The sequence below is a fragment of the Oncorhynchus nerka genome, linkage group LG13 (genome assembly GCF_034236695.1).
Source record: "Oncorhynchus nerka isolate Pitt River linkage group LG13, Oner_Uvic_2.0, whole genome shotgun sequence".
NCBI classification, from domain to species: domain Eukaryota; kingdom Metazoa; phylum Chordata; class Actinopteri; order Salmoniformes; family Salmonidae; genus Oncorhynchus; species Oncorhynchus nerka.
Genome location: NC_088408.1, coordinates 22,895,760 through 22,917,246, shown reverse-complemented (window position 1 = coordinate 22,917,246; position 21,487 = coordinate 22,895,760). Strand labels below are relative to the sequence as shown.

The 21,487-nt window shown below is 50.9% G+C and overlaps 1 protein-coding gene across 1 annotated transcript in view; it reads left to right on the top strand.

Moving 5' to 3' along the window:
- Positions 1-3,025: 3,025 nt before the first annotated feature.
- Positions 3,026-21,487, top strand: part of LOC115140388 (1-phosphatidylinositol 4,5-bisphosphate phosphodiesterase beta-1-like) — a 324,816-nt gene continuing 306,354 nt past the window's right edge. The window contains exons 1-2 of the mRNA XM_065026264.1: positions 3,026-3,361; positions 20,664-20,741. Of these exons, the coding sequence (XP_064882336.1) occupies positions 3,263-3,361; positions 20,664-20,741 (177 nt within the window). The 5' untranslated portion in view covers positions 3,026-3,262. The remainder of the gene's footprint in view (positions 3,362-20,663; positions 20,742-21,487) is intronic.

The following is a 21,487-nucleotide window of genomic DNA, read 5'->3' as shown; positions in this document are numbered from 1 at the left end:
GGTATTGTTTGTAGATGAGTGTGTAGATGAGTGAGAAAAACAAGTCAATTTAATCCTTTTTGAATTCAGTCTGTAACACATCAAAATGTGGAATAAGTCAAGGGGTATGAATACTTTCTGAAGGAACTGTATGTGATCGTACACAAATGTAAGCAAGGTTCGCATCATGTTTTCAAATGTAAGAAATGTTTGCATTATGTTTTCAAATGTAAGAAAGGTTTGCATTATGTTTTCATCAAATGTTATATCTGTTTGGACTTATTGCGGTCAATTTGCAATCTAAAACTTATTTTTTAAACAATTTTCTAGCCCCCTGACCATCCACTCCAGAAAAATGTGGTGTGCAGCTGAATCTAGTGCTTGATGATCCCTGTCCTCTGGTGCAACCTTGTGTGTTTTCAAATGTGGTTTCCACTCCAGAAAAATGTGGTGTGCAGCTGAATCTAGTGCTTGATGATCCCTGTCCTCTGGTGCAACCTTGTGTGTGGTTTGGAGTGTACTACTGTGCTATTCAGAGAAATGTTACCACACTATAATTGTGTTAGACAGTTATGGTAGAAGAGAGCAATACGAGCTAGCCTAGTCGTTGGAGTGCTGGGCCAGTAACTGAAAGGTCACCATTTTGAATACCGGAGCTGACAAGGTGAAAAATCTGTTGCTGTGCCCTTGAGCAAGACACTCAACCCTACTTGCTCCAGGAGTGCTGTACAATGGTGACCTTGGCCTTGAACCCACTCCCTGAAGGTGTCTCTGGGGGAGTTGGGATATGCAAGAAACACAATTCCATTACAAACCTGTGTGTAATAGGACAAATATAAGCACCCGTAAAATGATTATAATAAAGCGGCCGTGGTATCTCAGACCGTATACCATGGCTCTGAAAAACTCTTTATTTTTACTGCTCTAATTAGGTTGGAAACCAGTTTATAATAGCAATAAGGCTCCTCAGGGTTTTTCTTTTTGTTTCTAAGAACAGCCATTTTGTCACGCCTTGGTCATAGTGTTTTGTGTTTTCGTTATATATTTGGTCAGGCCAGGGTGTGACATGGGTTTATGTGTTGTGTTTCGTATTGGGGTTTTATAGGATTTGGGATTGCTAATGATTAGGGGTGTGTCTAGTTAGGCTTGGCTGCCTGAGGCGGTTCTCAATCAGAGTCAGGTGATTCTTGTTGTCTCTGATGGGGAACCGTATTTAGGTAGCCTGAGTTTCACTTTGTATTTCGTGGGTGATTGTTCCTGTCTCTGTGTAGTTTCACCAGATAGGCTGTAATTAGGTTTCACGTTCCGTTTGTTGTTTTGTACTTTGTATAGTTATTTCATGTGTCACTTTTTCTATTAAAGTCATGAGTAACCGCCACGCTGCATTTCGGTCCTCTCTTTCTACAAACGAAGAACGTCGTTACACATTTGCTGTGGTATATTGGCCATATACCACACCCCCGCGGGCCTTCTTGTTTAATTATATTACAAGAAAGCCACATAGCGCACTGTTCTTAATATAATGGCATCCAACCTTGGCGATTTGATTCTTGTAACAGATTGACTCTTAAAAGTGAACTATTTACAATAGTAGAGATCTTTCGCTATTTGGTTTCTGATCGCTATAAGTGGTAGGTTTTTATGGTAGATCTGTGTTTTAATAAGCTGAGTGCAATGTAGTTTCTTTGTTTGGTGTGTAATAAAGCTTTACATCAGACATGAGGCTGTGGGTTATTGAAAGGACACACAACTGACTTCAAATCCATGTTTGTTTGCCCGCAGTGCTGCTGTTAACAAAATAGCCGTTTGAAAGATGGACACACACACACACGCACGCACGCACACACACACGCACGCACGCACGCACTCACGCACGCACGCACGCACGCACGCACACACACACACACACACACACACACACACACACACACACACACACACACACACACACACACACACACACTAGTCCCAGAGTTGTGTGTGTCAGGAGTAATCAATCATTATTGACGTGGGACAAGAAGCCAGCACCACTTCCATTTCACACAGACATGAAATCTGTCAGTCAAATTTTTTGACGAGTTTGACATGTTTGACAGCTGGAGTGTCCACTGACCACCAAGAGGAAAACGTCAGTATGAATATTGGTACATTCCTTTTAGGACATTTTAGGAAGTGGTGTGGGCGTTTTGATACCCAGAAGGACCCTTCTTTCTGACAACAAAGTCAAAACTCAAAAAAGCTTTTGACCCAAGTCTCTGTGACTGTGACTATGACTGACAGTCCAGCCCTCTCAGAAGTTGTTTTCCTCTCTGCAGTTCTCTTAAGAAGTACTTGCAGCGTGAGTGGGTAGAGTGATGGAGGAGGACCAGTCATTGACTGTCACCATCAGAGAGATGGGAAATGTCTTCTCCAATCAAATCAAGGAGAGAGGGACAACACTTCAAGGTATAAATAATCATATGGAATTGGAGATAATTGTCTTCTGAGTCATCTGAAGTTGTGATCAGTTGTGTGCTGATGATATAGACACAACACATCTGTAGCACATTCTTCATCTGAAACAATCCCTATCCTTGTTTCCCATGGAAAAGCATCATGCACTATGTTCTATGTTCAGTACAGTTCAGTCAGGTGACAGTGGAACTAGAGGAGGTCCAACATCTTGTCCATAAAAGAATCTGTGAGTAAAAACATCTGCTACATATTGTTTACAATAATTATCCTTCCAACTGTCAGTCAACATCATCACACATCCAGCTTGTGGTCAATTTGGCCACTTATCTCACTTGTGTAACAGTGCTTTCTCGCTCTCTCGTTGTGTGTGTGTGTGTGTGTGTGTGTGTGTGTGTGTGTGTGTGTGTGTGTGTGTGTGTTAGTGTGTGTGTGGTGTGTGTTAGTGTGTGTGGTGTGTGTGTGTGTGTGCCTACTATCCAAGATGCCTTGAGCGCAGGGAGGCGCTAGATCACATAGAGCCACTGAACTCGTCCCCCGTATTAAGTGTTTTTTTAAATGGGAGTGCAGACACACTCATTCAGTCTCTCTCTCTCCCTCTCGTCACCAGCGGACTTCACTCGGTCCCTCCGCTGCGCCTGGAGCTTCAAAGCAAAGACCCGCTAACCCATGCGGGGTTTAGATACTACCAACACTAGTGGGGTTTTGGTCAGCCTGCAGTTCTTCTCAGCAGAAGGGTAATTTCGTTTAGGAAAGAAGGCGAAAGGGAGAGAAAGGGCGAAGGAATTAAAACCGTTTCTTCTGCTGTCGGTTGAGGAGAGTAGATGAGTCAATGGCCGGAGCTCAGCCGGGAGTTCACGCTCTGCAGCTCAAGCCCGTGTTTGTGAGCGAGAGCCTGAGAAATGGCAACAAATTTATGAAATGGGATGATGTAAGTATTTTTTTTTGTCAGAGTGGACGGGTTTGTCACTGTCCTTTGTGTAGCCAATGTTTGTTACACATTTACCACGGCACTGTAACGCATGTGTTACACATTTACCACGGCACTGTAACGCATGTGTTACACATTTACCACGGCACTGTAACGCATGTGTTACACATTTACCACGGCACTGTAACGCATGTGTTACGCATTTACCACGGCACTGTAACGCATGTGTTACACATTTACCACGGCACTGTAACGCATGTGTTACGCATTTACCACGGCACTGTAACGCATGTGTTACACATTTACCACGGCACTGTAACGCATGTGTTACGCATTTACCACGGCACTGTAACGCATGTGTTACACATTTACCACGGCACTGTAACGCATGTGTTACACATTTACCACGGCACTGTAACGCATGTGTTACGCATTTGCCACAGTGCAACAGTCTCAACTGGCTGTTTAAGGGAATAGTAAACTATCGCTTTACCTCGGTTATAGCCTTTTGGCTGGTGATATGAAAGCGCTATAGTTGTGTGACAATCTAAAACGTGGAAACAACACAGTTAATTCGAATGTTTGGTTTACATTTCATGGTGTGCGTGCATGTATGTTGCTGTATGTGTGCGCAATCCGTGCGCGTGCGTGCGTGCCTTTTCAGATTGCTCATTGCCTTGAATTAACCGTGTAACAGAGAAAGCTGACACAATAGTGTGATATTGAATCCATAATCGTTTCAAAACGGTATACAGATCCACCTGAATCTCTACAAAACTATCCAATTGAACGTTCTAAACCTCGAGTTGAATGAGTTGTATACTGGTAGCCTATCTATCACCAGTCTCTATTGTAATACCCAATACCCACGCCAGTCAGTAGCAGCTAAATGACCTTGATTAAAATGTATTGCGCACCGCTGTTTAGCACGGCTCTGCTAGAAGCCTATCGTCTCTGGGTAAGATTAGCCTACATTAAAAGAAGGCTACTTACTGAAAAGCCTTTCTCATAGATATTTCTCATAGCTAAAACAACTTGTTTTATTTTCCACACAGCATGGACATGTGGAAAGAAAAAAGGTTTGCAACGTACGTTTTTTTTCGCTTAGGGAGCGTAAATAAATAACATACAATTGTCAAGTAGCCAATTAACAGCGGAGTATTTGGTGGAATCTGCGTTGGAAACGCCACTGTGTGCACCTGCCAACTGTGTGATGGTGATTGCTATAGCGGAACTGTTGCCTGATACTGCGGTGTTATCATTGTAGCAGAGCAGCGCAAACAAGCGATGAGAGTGTATTCCGATATTTTGATAGGCATCAAACATCGTCACAGTGTCAGTCTAATACGCAACTACCTTTTTTATACATACACATTAATGAGTCTTTAATAGCAATTAAAAATGTATATCTTTCCTCTCTCCCCTGTCTCTCTCTGTCTCTCATTCCTGTCTCTCTGTCTCTCTCCTGTCTCTCCTATCTCTCCTCTCTCTCCTCTCTCTCTCTCCTCTCTCTCCTGTCTCTCTCTGTCTCTCTCTCCTGTCTCTCCTGTCTCTCTCTCCTGTCTCTCTGTCTCTTTCTCCTGTCTCTCCTGTCTCTCTGTCTCTCTCTCCTGTCTCTCCTGTCTCTCCTGTCTCTTTCTCCTGTCTCTCCTCTCTCTCCTGTCTCTCAGTCGCTCTCTCCTCTCTCCTCTCTCCTGTCTCTCTGTCTCTCTCTCCTCTCTCTCCTGTCTCTCCTGTCTCTCTGTCTCTCTCTCCTCTCTCTCCTGTCTCTCTCTGTCTCTCTGTCTCTCTCTCCTCTCTCTCCTGTCTCTGTCGCTCTCTCCTCTCTCCTCTCTCCTGTCTCTCTGTCTCTCTCTCCTATCTCTCCTGTCTCTCCTCTCTCTCCTGTCTCTCTCTCCTCTCTCTCCTGTCTCTCTCTGTCTCTTTCTCCTGTCTCTCCTGTCTCTCCTGTCTCTTTCTCCTGTCTCTCCTGTCTCTCCTGTCTCTTTCTCCTGTCTCTCCTCTCTCTCCTGTCTCTCCCGTCTCTCTCTCCTGTCTCTCAGTCGCTCTCTCCTCTCTCTCCCTGTCTCTCAGTCGCTCTCTCCTCTCTCCTCTCTCCTGTCTCTCTGTCTCTCTCTCCTGTCTCTCCTGTCTGTCTCTCCTGTCTCTCCTGTCTCTCAGTCTCTCTCTCTTCTATATCCTGTCTCTGTCTCTCTCTCCTCTCTCTCTCTCTCTCCTCTCTCCCCTGTCTCTCTGTCTCTCTCTCTCTCCTTTCTCCGTCTGTACATGGTGGTATGTTGTGAGGGGTGTGAGGTGTGTGTGTTTCCCCATGTTGATGTGTTATCGTGTGCTAGCCGTGTTTTTGTAGTTTTCGGATTAGGGTGGGGACCTCTTCCATGGCCACTTTCCAGACCCCACAGCCCACCAAGTCTTTCCTGACACACACACACACACACACACACACACACACACACACACACACACACACACACACACACACACACACACACACACACACACACACACACACACAAACACACACACACACACACACACACATATAGAGAGACAGAGGGTAGGGAGAGAGGCAGAGGGGATAGAGAGACAGACAGAGGGGATAGAGAGAAAGACAGAGGGGATAGAGAGAGAGACAGAGGGGATAGAGAGAGACAGAGGGGATAGAGAGAGAGACAGAGGGGAGTGAGAGAGGCAGAGGGGATAGAGAGAGAGACAGAGGGGATAGAGAGAGACAGAGGGGATAGAGAGAGAGACAGAGGGGATAGAGAGAGACAGAGGGATAGAGAGAGAGACAGAGGGGATAGAGAGAGAGACAGAGGGGATAGAGAAAGACAGAGGGGATAGAGAGAGAGACAGAGGGGAGCGAGAGAGGCAGAGGGGATAGAGAGAGAGACAGAGCGGATAGAGAGAGACAGAGGGGATAGAGAGAGAGACAGAGGGGATAGAGAGAAAGACAGAGGGGATAGAGAGAGAGACAGAGGGGAGCGAGAGAGACAGAGGGGATAGAGAGAGAGACAGAGGGGATAGAGAGAGAGACAGAGGGGAGCGAGAGAGACAAAGGGGATAGAGAGAGAGACAGAGGGGATAGAGAGAGACAAAGGGGATAGAGAGAGAGACAGAGGGGATAGAGAGAGAGACAGAGGGGAGCGAGAGAGACAGAGGGGAGACAGAGAGACAGAGGGGAGAGAGAGAGACAGATGGGATAGAGAGAGTCAGAGGGGATAGAGAGAGAAACAGAAGGGAGCGAGAGACAGAGGGGAGACAGAGAGACAGAGGGGATAGAGAGAGAGACAGAAGGGAGCGAGAGAGACAGCGGGGATAGAGAGAGAGTCAGAGGGGAGCGAGAGAGACAGAGGGGATAGAGAGAGAGACAGAAGGGAGCGAGAGAGACAGAGGGGATAGAGAGAGAGTCAGAGGGGAGCGAGAGAGACAGAGGGGATAGAGAGAGAGACAGAAGGGAGCGAGAGAGACAGAGGGGAGACAGATAGAGACAGAGGGGATAGACAGAGAGACAGAGGGGATAGACAGAGAGACAGAGGGGATAGAGAGAGAGACAGAGGGGAGAGAGAGAGTCAGAGGGGAGACAGAGAGACAGAGGAGAGAGAGAGAGACAGAGGAGAGAGAGAGACAGAGGGGAGACAGAGAGACAGAGGAGAGAGAGAGATACAGTGAGGAGAGAGAGAGTCAGAGGGGAGACAGAGAGACAGAGGAGAGAGAGAGAGACAGAGGAGAGAGAGAGTCAGAGGAGAGAGAGAGACAGAGGGGAGAGAGAGAGACAGAGGAGAGAGAGAGACAGAGGGGAGCGAGAGTAAGAGGGGAGACAGAGAGACAGAGGAGAGAGAGAGACAGAGGAGACAGAGAGACAGAGGAGAGAGAGAGACAGAGGAGAGAGAGAGAGTCAGAGGGGAGACAGAGAGACAGAGGAGAGAGAGAGACAGAGGAGAGAGAGAGTCAGAGGGGAGACAGAGAGACAGAGGAGAGAGAGAGAGAGACAGAGGAGACAGAGAGACAGAGGAGAGAGAGAGACAGAGGGGAGACAGAGAGACAGAGGAGAGAGAGATATACAGTGGGGAGAGAGAGAGTCAGAGGGGAGACAGAGAGACAGAGGAGAGAGAGAGAGACAGAGGAGAGAGAGAGACAGAGGGGAGACAGAGAGACAGAGGAGAGAGAGAGAGACAGAGGAGACAGAGAGACAGAGGAGAGAGAGAGACAGAGGGGAGACAGAGAGACAGAGGAGAGAGAGAGATACAGTGGGGAGAGAGAGAGTAAGAGGGGAGACAGAGAGACAGAGGAGAGAGAGAGTCAGAGAGACAGAGGAGAGAGAGAGAGACAGAGGAGACAGAGAGACAGAGGAGAGAGAGAGAGACAGAGGAGACAGAGAGTCAGAGGAGAGAGAGAGTCAGAGGAGAGAGAGAGACAGAGGAGAGAGAGAGTCAGAGGGGAGACAGAGAGACAGAGGAGAGAGAGAGAGACAGTGGGGAGAGAGAGAGTCAGAGGGGAGACAGAGAGACAGAGGAGAGAGAGAGACAGAGGAGAGAGAGAGAGACAGAGGGAGACAGAGAGACAGAGGAGAGAGAGAGAGAGACAGAGGAGACAGAGAGAGACAGAGAGATAGAGAGAGAGACAGAGGGGAGAGAGAGAGAGACAGTGTGGGAGAGAGAGAGAGAGAGAGACAGAGGGACAGAGAGACAGAGAGAGAGAGAGACAGAGGAGAGAGAGAGACAGAGGGGAGACAGAGAGACAGAGGGAGAGAGAGAGAGACAGAGTGGGAGAGAGAGAGACAGAGGGAGACAGAGAGACAGAGGAGAGAGAGAGAGACAGAGGAGAGAGAGAGAGTCAGAGGGGAGACAGAGAGACCGGGGAGAGAGAGAGACAGAGGAGAGAGTCAGAGAGACAGAGGAGAGAGAGAGAGAGACAGAGGGGAGAGAGAGAGTCAGAGGGGAGACAGAGAGACAGAGGAGAGAGAGAGACAGAGGGAGAGAGAGTCAGAGGGGAGACAGAGAGACAGAGGAGAGAGAGAGACAGAGGAGAGAGAGAGACAGAGGGGAGACAGAGAGACAGAGGAGAGAGAGAGAGACAGAGGAGACAGAGAGACAGAGGAGAGAGAGAGACAGAGGGGAGACAGAGAGACAGAGAGAGAGAGAGAGGGGAGAGAGAGGGAGAGAGAGAGACAGAGGGGAGACAGAGAGACAGAGGGAGAGAGAGAGACAGAGGGGAGAGAGAGAGACAGAGGGGAGACAGAGAGACAGAGGAGAGAGAGAGAGACAGAGGAGAGAGAGAGACAGAGGGGAGACAGAGAGACAGAGGGAGAGAGAGAGACAGAGGAGAGAGAGAGTCAGAGGGGAGAGAGAGACAGAGGAGAGAGAGAGACAGAGGAGAGAGAGAGACAGAGAGAGAGAGAGACAGAGGGGAGAGAGAGAGACAGAGGAGAGAGAGAGACAGAGGGGAGAGAGAGAGGGGAGAGAGAGACAGAGGAGAGAGAGAGACAGAGGAGAGAGAGAGACAGAGGGAGAGAGAGAGACAGAGGAGAGAGAGAGTCAGAGGGGAGACAGAGAGACAGAGGGGAGAGAGAGAGACAGAGGAGAGAGTCAGAGAGACAGAGAGACAGAGAGAGAGAGAGAGACAGAGGAGACAGAGAGACAGAGGAGAGAGAGAGACAGAGGGAAGACAGAGAGACAGAGGAGAGAGAGATATACAGAGGGGAGAGAGAGAGAGTCAGAGGGGAGACAGAGAGACAGAGGAGAGAGAGAGAGACAGAGGAGAGAGAGAGAGAGACAGAGAGACAGAGAGACAGAGGAGAGACAGAGAGAGACAGAGGAGACAGAGAGACAGAGGAGAGAGAGAGACAGAGGGGAGACAGAGAGACAGAGGAGAGAGAGAGATACAGTGGGGAGAGAGAGAGTAGAGGGGAGACAGAGAGACAGAGGAGAGAGAGTCAGAGAGACAGAGGAGAGAGAGAGAGACAGAGGAGACAGAGAGACAGAGGAGAGAGAGAGAGACAGAGGAGACAGAGAGTCAGAGGAGAGAGAGAGTCAGAGGAGAGAGAGAGACAGAGGAGAGAGAGAGTCAGAGGGGAGACAGAGAGACAGAGGAGAGAGAGAGAGACAGTGGGGAGAGAGAGAGTCAGAGGGGAGACAGAGAGACAGAGGAGAGAGAGAGACAGAGGAGAGAGAGAGTCAGAGGGGAGACAGAGAGACAGAGGAGAGAGAGAGAGACAGAGGAGACAGAGAGACAGAGGAGAGAGAGAGACAGAGGGGAGACAGAGAGATACAGTGGGGAGAGAGAGAGTCAGAGGGGAGACAGAGAGACAGAGGAGAGAGAGAGAGACAGAGGAGAGAGAGAGACAGAGGGGAGACAGAGAGACAGAGGAGAGAGAGAGAGATACAGTGGGAGAGAGAGAGACATAGGGGAGACAGAGAGACAGAGGAGAGAGAGAGAGACAGAGGAGAGAGAGAGACAGAGGGGAGACAGAGAGACCGAGGAGAGAGAGAGAGATACAGTGGGGAGAGAGAGTCAGAGGGGAGACAGAGAGACAGAGGAGAGAGAGAGACAGAGGAGAGAGAGAGTCAGAGGGGAGACAGAGAGACAGAGGAGAGAGAGAGAGACAGTGGGGAGAGAGAGTCAGAGGGGAGACAGAGAGACAGAGGAGAGAGAGAGAGATACAGAGGAGAGAGAGAGAGTCAGAGGGGAGACAGAGAGACAGAGGAGAGAGAGAGAGACAGAGGAGACAGAGAGACAGAGGAGAGAGAGAGACAGAGGGGAGACAGAGAGATACAGTGGGGAGACAGAGAGAGAGACAGAGGAGACAGAGGGACAGAGAGAGAGAGAGACAGAGGGGAGAGAGAGAGAGACAGAGGAGAGAGAGAGACAGAGGAGAGAGTCAGAGGGGAGAGACAGAGGAGAGAGAGAGAGACAGAGAGAGAGAGAGACAGAGGGGAGACAGAGAGACAGAGGAGAGAGAGAGACAGAGGAGAGAGAGAGACAGAGAGACAGAGGGGAGACAGAGAGACAGAGGAGAGAGAGAGATACAGTGGGGAGAGAGAGAGTCAGAGGGGAGAGAGAGAGTCAGAGGGAGATACAGTGGGGAGAGAGAGAGTCAGAGGGAGAGAGAGTCAGAGAGAGAGAGAGAGTCAGAGGGAGCAGAGAGAGGGGAGCAGAGAGGAGAGAGAGAGAGAGCAGAGGGGAGACAGAGAGACAGAGGGAGAGAGAGACAGAGAGAGAGAGAGACAGAGGGGATAGAGAGAGAGACAGAGGGGATAGAGAGAGACAAAGGGGATAGAGAGAGAGACAGAGGGGAGACTGAGAGACAGAGGGGAGAGAGAGAGACAGATGGGATAGAGAGAGTCAGAGGGGATAGAGAGAGAGACAGAAGGGAGCGAGAGAGACAGAGGGGAGACAGAGAGACAGAGGGGATAGAGAGAGAGACAGAAGGGAGCGAGAGAGACAGAGGGGAGCGAGAGAGACAAAGGGGATAGAGAGAGAGACAGAGGGGATAGAGAGAGACAAAGGGGATAGAGAGAGAGACAGAGGGGATAGAGAGAGAGACAGAGGGGAGCGAGAGAGACAGAGGGGAGACAGAGAGACAGAGGGGAGAGAGAGACAGATGGGATAGAGAGAGAGACAGAGGGGATAGAGAGAAAGACAGAGGGGATAGAGAGAGAGACAGAGGGGAGCGAGAGAGACAGAGGGGATAGAGAGAGAGACAGAGGGGATAGAGAGAGAGACAGAGGGGAGCGAGAGAGACAAAGGGGATAGAGAGAGAGACAGAGGGGATAGAGAGAGACAAAGGGGATAGAGAGAGAGACAGAGGGGATAGAGAGAGAGTCAGAGGGGAGCGAGAGAGACAGAGGGGATAGAGAGAGAGACAGAAGGGAGCGAGAGAGACAGAGGGGATAGAGAGAGAGTCAGAGGGGAGCGAGAGAGACAGAGGGGATAGAGAGAGAGACAGAAGGGAGCGAGAGAGACAGAGGGGAGACAGAGAGAGACAGAGGGGATAGACAGAGAGACAGAGGGGATAGACAGAGAGACAGAGGGGATAGAGAGAGAGACAGAGGGGAGAGAGAGAGTCAGAGGGGAGACAGAGAGACAGAGGAGAGAGAGAGAGACAGAGGAGACAGAGGAGAGAGAGAGAGACAGAGGAGAGAGAGAGTCAGAGGGGAGACAGAGAGACAGAGGAGAGAGAGAGAGACAGAGGAGAGAGAGACAGAGGGGAGCGAGAGTCAGAGGGGAGACAGAGAGACAGAGGAGAGAGAGAGAGATACAGTGGGGAGAGAGAGAGACAGAGGGAGAGACAGAGAGACAGAGGAGAGAGAGAGACAGAGGAGAGAGAGAGACAGAGGAGCGAGGTCAGAGGAGACAGAGAGACAGAGGAGAGAGAGAGAGACAGATGAGACAGAGAGACAGAGGAGAGAGAGAGACAGAGACAGAGAGAGACAGAGAGAGACAGAGAGACAGAGGAGAGACAGAGAGACAGAGGGAGAGAGAGAGACAGAGGAGAGAGAGAGACAGAGGGGAGACAGAGAGACAGAGGAGAGAGAGAGAGACAGGGGGAGAGAGACAGAGGGAGACAGAGAGACAGAGGAGAGACAGAGAGACAGATGAGACAGAGAGACAGAGAGAGAGAGAGAGACAGAGGAGACAGAGAGACAGAGGAGAGAGAGAGAGACAGAGGAGACAGAGTAGAGAGGAGAGAGAGAGACAGAGGAGACAGAGAGACAGAGGAGAGAGAGAGTCAGAGGGGAGACAGAGAGACAGAGGGGAGAGAGAGACAGAGGAGAGAGAGAGAGACAGAGGAGACAGAGAGACAGAGGAGAGAGAGAGACAGAGGAGACAGAGAGACAGAGGGAGAGAGAGAGAGTCAGAGGGGAGACAGAGAGACAGAGAGACAGAGAGAGAGAGAGAGAGAGAGAGAGAGAGGAGAGACAGAGAGACAGAGACAGAGGAGAGAGAGAGTCAGAGGGGAGACAGAGAGACAGAGGAGAGAGAGAGAGACAGAGGGAGACAGAGAGACAGAGGAGAGAGAGAGAGACAGAGGAGAGAGAGAGACAGAGGAGACAGAGAGACAGAGGAGAGACAGAGAGACAGAGGAGAGAGAGAGACAGAGGGGAGAGAGAGAGACAGAGGGAGACAGAGAGACAGAGGAGAGAGAGAGACAGTGGGGAGAGAGAGAGTCAGAGGAGAGACAGAGAGACAGAGGAGAAGAGGGGAGAGAGAGACAGAGACAGAGAGTCAGAGGGAGACAGAGAGACAGAGGAGACAGAGAGACAGAGGAGAGAGAGAGAGAGGAGAGAGAGACAGAGACAGAGGAGACAGAGAGACAGAGGAGAGAGAGACAGAGGGGAGAGAGAGTCAGAGGAGACAGAGAGACAGAGGAGAGAGAGAGAGACAGAGGGGAGACAGAGAGACAGAGAGTCAGAGAGGAGACAGAGGAGACAGAGGAGAGAGAGACAGAGAGACAGAGGAGACAGAGAGACAGAGGAGAGAGAGAGACAGAGGAGAGAGAGAGTCAGAGGGGAGACAGAGAGACAGAGGAGAGAGAGAGAGAGACAGAGGAGAGAGAGACAGAGGGGAGCGAGAGTCAGAGGGGAGACAGAGAGACAGAGGAGAGAGAGATTGAGACAGAGGAGACAGAGAGACAGAGGAGAGAGAGAGAGACAGAGGAGAGAGAGAGTCAGAGGGGAGACAGAGAGACAGAGGAGACAGAGACAGAGGAGAGAGAGATACAGAGGGGAGAGAGAGAGAGTCAGAGGGGAGACAGAGAGACAGAGGAGAGAGAGAGAGACAGAGGGAGAGAGAGAGAGAGAGACAGAGAGAGAGAGAGAGAGAGAGGAGAGAGAGAGAGACAGAGGAGAGAGAGAGACAGAGAGGGAGACAGAGAGACAGAGGAGAGAGAGATACAGTGAGACAGAGGAGTCAGAGGGAGACAGAGAGACAGAGGACAGAGAGAGAGAGAGAGAGACAGAGAGACAGAGGGGAGAGAGAGTCAGAGGGGAGAGAGAGACAGACAGAGAGAGACAGAGGGAGAGAGAGAGAGAGAGAGACAGAGAGACAGAGAGAGGAGAGAGAGAGGGAGAGACAGAGAGACAGAGAGACAGAGAGAGAGAGTCAGAGGGAGACAGAGAGAGAGACAGAGGAGACAGAGAGACAGAGAGACAGAAGAGGAGAGAGAGAGAGAGACAGAGGAGTCAGGAGAGAGAGTCAGAGGAGAGAGAGACAGAGGAGAGAGAGTCAGAGGGGAGACAGAGAGACAGAGGAGAGAGAGAGAGATACAGTGGGGAGAGAGAGAGTCAGAGGGAGACAGAGAGACAGAGAGAGAGAGACAGAGGAGAGAGAGAGTCAGAGGGGAGACAGAGAGACAGAGGAGAGAGAGAGAGAGACAGAGGAGACAGAGAGACAGAGGAGAGAGAGAGAGAGACAGAGGGGAGACAGAGAGATACAGTGGGAGAGAGAGTCAGAGGGGAGACAGAGAGACAGAGGAGAGAGAGAGAGACAGATGGAGAGAGAGAGACAGAGGGGAGACAGAGAGACAGAGGAGAGAGAGAGAGATACAGTGGGGAGAGAGAGAGACAGAGGGGAGACAGAGAGACAGAGGAGAGAGAGAGAGACAGAGGAGAGAGAGAGACAGAGGGGAGACAGAGAGACCGAGGAGAGAGAGAGAGATACAGTGGGGAGAGAGAGAGTCAGAGGGGAGACAGAGAGACAGAGGGGAGAGAGAGTCAGAGGAGAGACAGAGAGACAGAGGAGAGAGAGAGAGATACAGTGGGGAGAGAGAGATTCAGAGGGGAGAGAGAGAGTCAGAGGGGAGCGAGAGATACAGTGGGGAGAGAGAGAGTCAGAGGGGAGCGAGAGAGTCAGAGGGGAGAGAGAGAGTCAGAGGGGAGCGAGAGTCAGAGGGGAGAGAGAGAGTCAGAGGGGAGCGAGAGAGACAGAGGGGAGAGAGAGAGACAGAGGAGAGAGAGAGAGAGACAGAGGGGATAGAGAGAGAGACAGAGGGGATAGAGAGAGACAAAGGGGATAGAGAGAGAGACAGAGGGGATAGAGAGAGAGACAGAGGGGAGCGAGAGAGACAGAGGGGAGACTGAGAGACAGAGGGGAGAGAGAGAGACAGATGGGATAGAGAGAGTCAGAGGGGATAGAGAGAGAGACAGAAGGGAGCGAGAGAGACAGAGGGGAGACAGAGAGACAGAGGGGATAGAGAGAGAGAGAGAAGGGAGCGAGAGAGACAGAGGGGAGCGAGAGAGACAAATGGGATAGAGAGAGAGACAGAGGGGATAGAGAGAGACAAAGGGGATAGAGAGAGAGACAGAGGAGACAGAGAGACAGAGGAGAGAGAGAGACAGAGGGGAGACAGAGAGATACAGTGGGGAGAGAGAGAGAGTCAGAGGGGATACAGAGAGACAGAGGAGAGAGAGAGAGACAGAGGAGAGAGAGACAGAGGGGAGACAGAGAGACAGAGGAGAGAGAGAGCGATACAGTGGGAGAGAGAGAGACAGAGGGGAGACAGAGAGATACAGTGGGGAGAGAGAGAGACAGAGGGGAGACAGAGAGACAGAGGAGAGAGAGAGACAGAGAGGAGAGAGAGAGACAGAGGAGAGACAGAGGGACAGAGGGGAGAGAGAGTCAGAGGAGAGACAGAGAGACAGAGGAGAGAGAGAGAGATACAGTGGGGAGAGAGAGATTCAGAGGGGAGAGAGAGAGTCAGAGGGGAGCGAGAGATACAGTGGGGAGAGAGAGAGTCAGAGGGGAGCGAGAGAGTCAGAGGGGAGAGAGAGAGTCAGAGGGGAGCGAGAGAGTCAGAGGGGAGCGAGAGAGTCAGAGGGGAGAGAGAGAGTCAGAGGGGAGCGAGAGAGTGGCCAGAATGCAGTTATTGTATTACAGATGTAGGATCTTAATTTGATCACTCTTTTGTTGCTGAGAATTGTCCTATCACACAGTTATATCAACAGTACCATACTTTTCATGTAGCTTACTGTTGGGGGGCTAATAGCCTGATCACATATCAAGCAACATTAGGGACAAATGGTTCAGGTTTATTTTGCTGTGACAATATAGATCAAATTAAGATCCTACATATGTACACTGTCTGACACAAGTGTTGTAGAGCAAGGAGAAAGGAAGAAGGAGAGAGGGAGAGGGAAGGGAGGGTAGAGGGAAGGGCGGGAGAGGGGAGAGAGGGAGAGGGAAGGGAGGGTAGAGGGAAGGGCGGGAGAGGGGAGAGAGGGAGAGGGAGAGAGGGAGGGGAAGGGAGGGTAGAGGGAAGGGCGGGAGAGGGGAGAGAGGGAGAGGAAGGGAGGGTAGAGGGGAAGGGCAGGAGAGGGGAGAGAGGGAGAGGGAAGGGCGGGAGAGGGAGAGAGGGAGAGGGAAGGGAGGGTAGAGGGAAGGGGCGGAGAGGGAGAGGGAGAGGGAAGGGAGGGTAGAGGGGAGAGAGGGAGAGGGGGAGAGAGGGAGGGAAGGCGGGAGAGGGAGAGAGGGAGAGGGAAGGGAGGGTAGAGGGAAGAAGCGGAGAGGGGAGAGAGGGAGAGGGGAGGGATTGTAGAGGGAAGGGCAGGAGAGGGGAGAGAGGGAGAGGGAAGGGGCGGGAGAGGGAGAGAGGGAGAGGGAAGGGATTGGACAGAGGGAAGGGGGGGAGGAGGGAGAGAGGGAGAGGGAAGGGTGGGAGAGGGAGAGAGGGAGAGGGAAGGGATTGTAGAGGGAAGGGCGGGAGAGGGGAGAGGAGAGAGGGGAGGAAAAGGGAGAGGGGAGAGGGAGAGGGGAAGGGAGGGGAGAGAGGGAGAGGGAAGGGAGGGAGAGAAGGGAGGGAGAGGGGAGGAGGGAGAGGGAAGGGAAGGGAGGAGGGAGAGGGGAGAGGGAGAGGGAGAGGGAGAGAGAGAGAGGGAGGGATTGGGGAAGAGAGGGAAGGGCAGAGAGGGGGGAGAGGAAGGGAGAGGGGAAGGGCGGGAGAGATTGGAGAAGAGAGGGAGAGGAAGGGAAGGGATTGAGGGGGGAAGGGGAAGGGGGAAGAGGAGGGAAGGGGAGAGAGGGGAGAGGGAGAGAGAGGGAGAGGGAAGGGATTGTAGAGGGAAGGGAAGGGATTGTAGGGAGAGGGGAGAGAGGGAGAGGGAAGGGATTGTAGAGGGGAGAGGGAGGGAGAGGGATTATGAGAGAGGGAGAGGGAAGAGGCGGGAGGGATTATGGGGGGGGAGAGGGAGAGAGGGAGAGGAAGGGGGAGAGAGAGGGGAGAGAGAGGAGAGGGAGGGATTGATTAGAGGGAAGGGCGGGAGAGGGGAGAGAGGGAGAGGAGGGATTGTAGAGGGAAGGGCGGGAGAGGGGAGAGAGGGAGAGGGAAGGGATTGTAGAGGGAAGGGCGGGAGAGGGGAGAGAGGGAGAGGGAAGGGATTGTAGAGGGAAGGGCGGGAGAGGGGAGAGAGGGAGAGGGAAGGGAGGGAAAGAAATACAGAGAAGAAGAGAGGAAGCAGGAAAGAGATTTTACCAAGTATTTCTCATTCCCTCCCCCTCCCCCAATGATAGCCTCTGAGATGTGTGTGAATGCAGACCCAGAGAGTGAGAGTCAGTGAGTCACCCCTCCCCCAATGATAGCCTCTGAGATGTGTGTGAATGCAGACCCAGAGAGTGAGAGTCAGTGAGTCACCCCTCCCCCAATGATAGCCTCTGAGATGTGTGTGAATGCAGACCCAGAGAGTGAGAGTCACCCCTCCCCCAATGTGAGATCAGACCCAGAGAGTGAGAGTCAGTGAGTCACCCCTCCCCCAATGATAGCCTCTGAGATGTGTGTGAATGCAGACCCAGAGAGTGAGAGTCAGTGAGTCACCCCTCCCCCAATGATAGCCTCTGAGATGTGTGTGAATGCAGACCCAGAGAGTGAGAGTCGGTGAGTCACCCCTCCCCCAATGATAGCCTCTGAGATGTGTGTGAATGCAGACCCAGAGAGTGAGAGTCAGTGAGTCACCCCTCCCCCAATGATAGCCTCTGAGATGTGTGTGAATGCAGACCCAGAGAGTGAGAGTCAGTGAGTCACCCCTCCCCCAATGATAGCCTCTGAGATGTGTGTGAATGCAGACCCAGAGAGTGAGAGTCAGTGAGTCACCCCCCTCCCCCAATGATAGCCTCTGAGGAAGTCATCATGACTTCATGTGTGTGTAGCTGTGGCTAGGGAGAGTTGGGAGATGAAGAAGAGGAGAAGGTCAAAACGCAGCCTGCTGAAACCATGTGAAGTACAATGATGAATGCAGCGATCAGGCTTGTTCCACCAGGCTTGTGAAAATGGCTGTTTTCACATCATTAAGCAGATTGTCAATGGCCACCAGCCATCTTTAACTCTCTCAGCCTGATGTTGCAACATAATCCATCAATCCTCCGTGAAGTTTAGGACTAATGGGAAAGTTTTTTTCAACCGGTGACAAACACTACAACCATTGCCATAGTCTTAATATCTCCTTTTTGTCATCAACTCTATATACCAGGACTTGATATAGTGCATCTTCCCTCTGATTTGTCATGAGTCATGGCATGTCATGGCATGTTCTTCACGTGTGTAAGTTGAACAAATCAATCCTTCTTCAATCTGTTACAGTCGCAACGAATCGTTGTTGCCATAGCAAACGTCACCATAGCAAGTGCTTAATATTCTCTCACAAACCATTTTCAGCATCTTGCATATGGATGTTTTCTGTCTGTCTGTCTGTCTGTCTGTCTGTCTGTCTGTCTGTCTGTCTGTCTGTCTGTCTGTCTGTCTGTCTCTTCCAGGTCCCTCTTTGTTTATCACTTTTGCTATCTGCCTAAGTGTCATTCTTTCCATCTTTCCATCTCTCTCTCTCTCTCTCCCTCCCTCCCCACCTCCCTCCCTCCCTCCCTCCCTCCCCACCTCCTTCCCTCCCCCCTCCCCACCTCCCTTCCTCCCTCCCCACCTCCTTCCCTCCTCCCCCCCCCCCTTCCTCCCTCCCCACCTCCTCCCTCCTCCCCACCTCTCCCCTCCCTCCCCACCTCCCCCTCCCCCCCCCACCTCCCTCCCTCCCTCCCCACCTCCCTCCCTCCCCACCTCTCTCCCTCCCTCCCCACCTCCCTCCCTCCCCACCTCTCTCCCTCCCTCCCCACCTCCCTCCCTCCCTCCCTCCCTCCCTCCCCACCTCCCTCCCTCCCCACCTCCCTCCCCCCTCCCCCCCTCCCTCCCCTCCCTCCCCACCTCCCTCCCCCCCCCCCTCCCTCCCTCCCCACCTCCCTCCCTCCCCCCCACCTCCCTCCCCTCCCCACCTCCCTCCCCCCTCCCCCCCTCCCTCCCTCCTCCCTCCCTCCCCACCTCCCTCCCTCCCTCCCCCCCCCCTCCCCACCTCCCTCCACACCTCCCTCCCCTCCCCCCTCCCCACCTCCCCACCTCTCTCCCTCCCTCCCTCCCCACCTCCCTCCCCTCCCCACCTCCCTCCCTCCCTCCCCACCTCCCCCACCTCCCTCCCCCTCCCCCACCTCCCCCACCTCCCTCCCTCCCTCCCCACCTCCCCACCTCCCTCCCTCCGTCCGTCCGTCCGTCTGCTTTCTGTAATAGAGTAGGATCGATACGATAGCAGTCAGTTCTGGTCAGAGGGGTCAGTGTGTACATCAGGCACCACCATTTCAGTTCTGTCTGGCTGGTTTACGCTGTTAAAGATGACCAGAGGCCAGTGATGATCTGTCACCTCAACAGAGCTGCCCCCAGTCAGACAGCTATAGATCCTAGACATACAGTATAATAAATACTAGACATCTAGGGCCAGTTTCCCATATCCAGATGAATTGCTTAATTGTGTTAGGAACCACACCAGTGAGGAAGCACCTGCTTTCAATATATTTTGTATCCCTAATTTACACGGGTTTCCTTTATTTTGGCAGTTACCTGTATATAATCTGCACCATACCATGATGTCATAGAACACATCCTTCAACATAATGAACAACATACAGTCATAGACCTATACCATACAGTCTTAGGTCTATACCATACAGTCGTAGGTCTATACCATACAGTCATAGATCTATACCATACAGTCATAGATCTATACCATACAGTCTTAGGTCTATACCATACAGTCGTAGGTCTTTACCATACAGTCGTAGATCTATACCATACAGTCGTAGATCTATACCATACAGTCGTAGGTCTATACCATACAGTCGTAGGTCTATACCATACAGTCGTAGGTCTATACCATACAGTCGTAGGTCTATACCATACAGTCGTAGATCTATACCATACAGTCGTAGGTCTATACCATACAGTCGTAGGTCTATACCATACAGTCGTAGGTCTATACCATACAGTCGTAGACCTATACCATACAGTCGTAGGCCTATACCATACAGTCGTAGGCCTATACCATACAGTCATAGATCTATACCATACAGTCGTAGGTCTATACCATACAGTCGTAGGTCTATACCATACAGTCGTAGACCTATACCATACAGTCGTAGGCCTATACCATACAGTCGTAGGCCTATACCATACAGTCATAGATCTATACCATACAGTCGTAGATCTATACCATACAGTTGTAGGTCTATACCATACAGTCGTAGGTCTATACCATACAGTCGTAGGTCTATACCATACAGTCGTAGGTCTATACCATACAGTCGTAGATCTATACCATACAGTCGTAGGTCTATACCATACAGTCGTAGGTCTATACCATACAGTCGTAGGTCTATACCATACAGTCGTAGACCTATACCATACAGTCGTAGGCCTATACCATACAGTCGTAGGTCTATACCATACAGTCATAGATCTATACCATACAGTCGTAGGTCTATACCATACAGTCGTAGGTCTATACCATACAGTCGTAGACCTATACCATACAGTCGTAGGCCTATACCATACAGTCGTAGGCCTATACCATACAGTCATAGATCTATACCATACAGTCGTAGGTCTATATAATTTTTTCTCAGAAAACCATTAGGTTTGGTTCTGTGATGCAACATGGCGATATGGGAATTGTTTAAAAGTGTGTTCAGTGGTGTTGTATATAATCCTGTGTGATTCTTCAGGGTAAGGAAGGACAGACAGGAAGATAATCATCCAGTTTGTTCAGCTGAGCGCTGCGCTGGGCTGGTGACTACGGACAGAAACGCCACAGCTTTTTATAGAAACAGCCAATAATATCTGCAGCTGCTATGTAAAGACGGCCCTGGCCTAGGGCTGCCAATCTGTGTGTGTGTGCGTGTGTGTGTGTGTAGGATGGTGTCTCTCACAGACAATAACATGCACGGCTATCGGACACACACGCACACCTTTCCCTCTCTCACAAATGGTACCTTTCTCTCTCTACAGGACTCTACTACGGTGACCCCTGTGACCTTACGAGTCGACCCCCAGGGCTACTTCCTGTACTGGACTGACCAGAACAAGGTAAGAACAAAGATATTACACGGAAGGAAGATAATAACCAATGGTTACACGTTCAGTGACATCCCATTTCCTTCTCAAAGATCAAGAGGACTTGGGTTGAACCAAGTCAGAGATGTTAGAGATACTCTTCATTTAGAAGGAAATACATTTAGGAGAAATCGGGTTGTCCTTATTGTGACACTGAAAGAAAAAACATATGACATATTATCCTAAGCATACTTACTTCTTGGTCACCTCCCTGACCAAGGCCCTTCTCCCCCGATTGCTGTTTGGCCGGACGGCCAGCTCGCAGAAGAATCTTGGTGCCTCCAAACTTCTTCCATTTTAGAATTATGGAGGCCACTGTGTTCTTGGGGACCTTCAATGCTGCCAATATGTGTTGGTACACTTCCCCAGATCTGTGCCTCAACACAATCCTTTCTCAGGGCTCTACGGATAATTCATTTGACCTCATGGCTTGGTTTTTTCTCTGACATGCACTGTCAACTGTGGGACCTTGTATAGACAGGTGTGTGTGCCTTTCCAAATCATGTCTAAATCAATCGAATTCACCACAGGTGGACTCCAATAAAGTTGTAGAAACATCTCAAGGATGATGGAAACAGGATGCACCTGAGCTCAATTTCGAGTCTCATAGCAAATGGTCTCAATAGTTTTGTAAATAAGGTATTTCTGTTTATTTTTTGGGATAAATGTGCCAACCTGTTTTCACTTTGTCATTAAGGGGTGTTATGTGTAGATTGCTG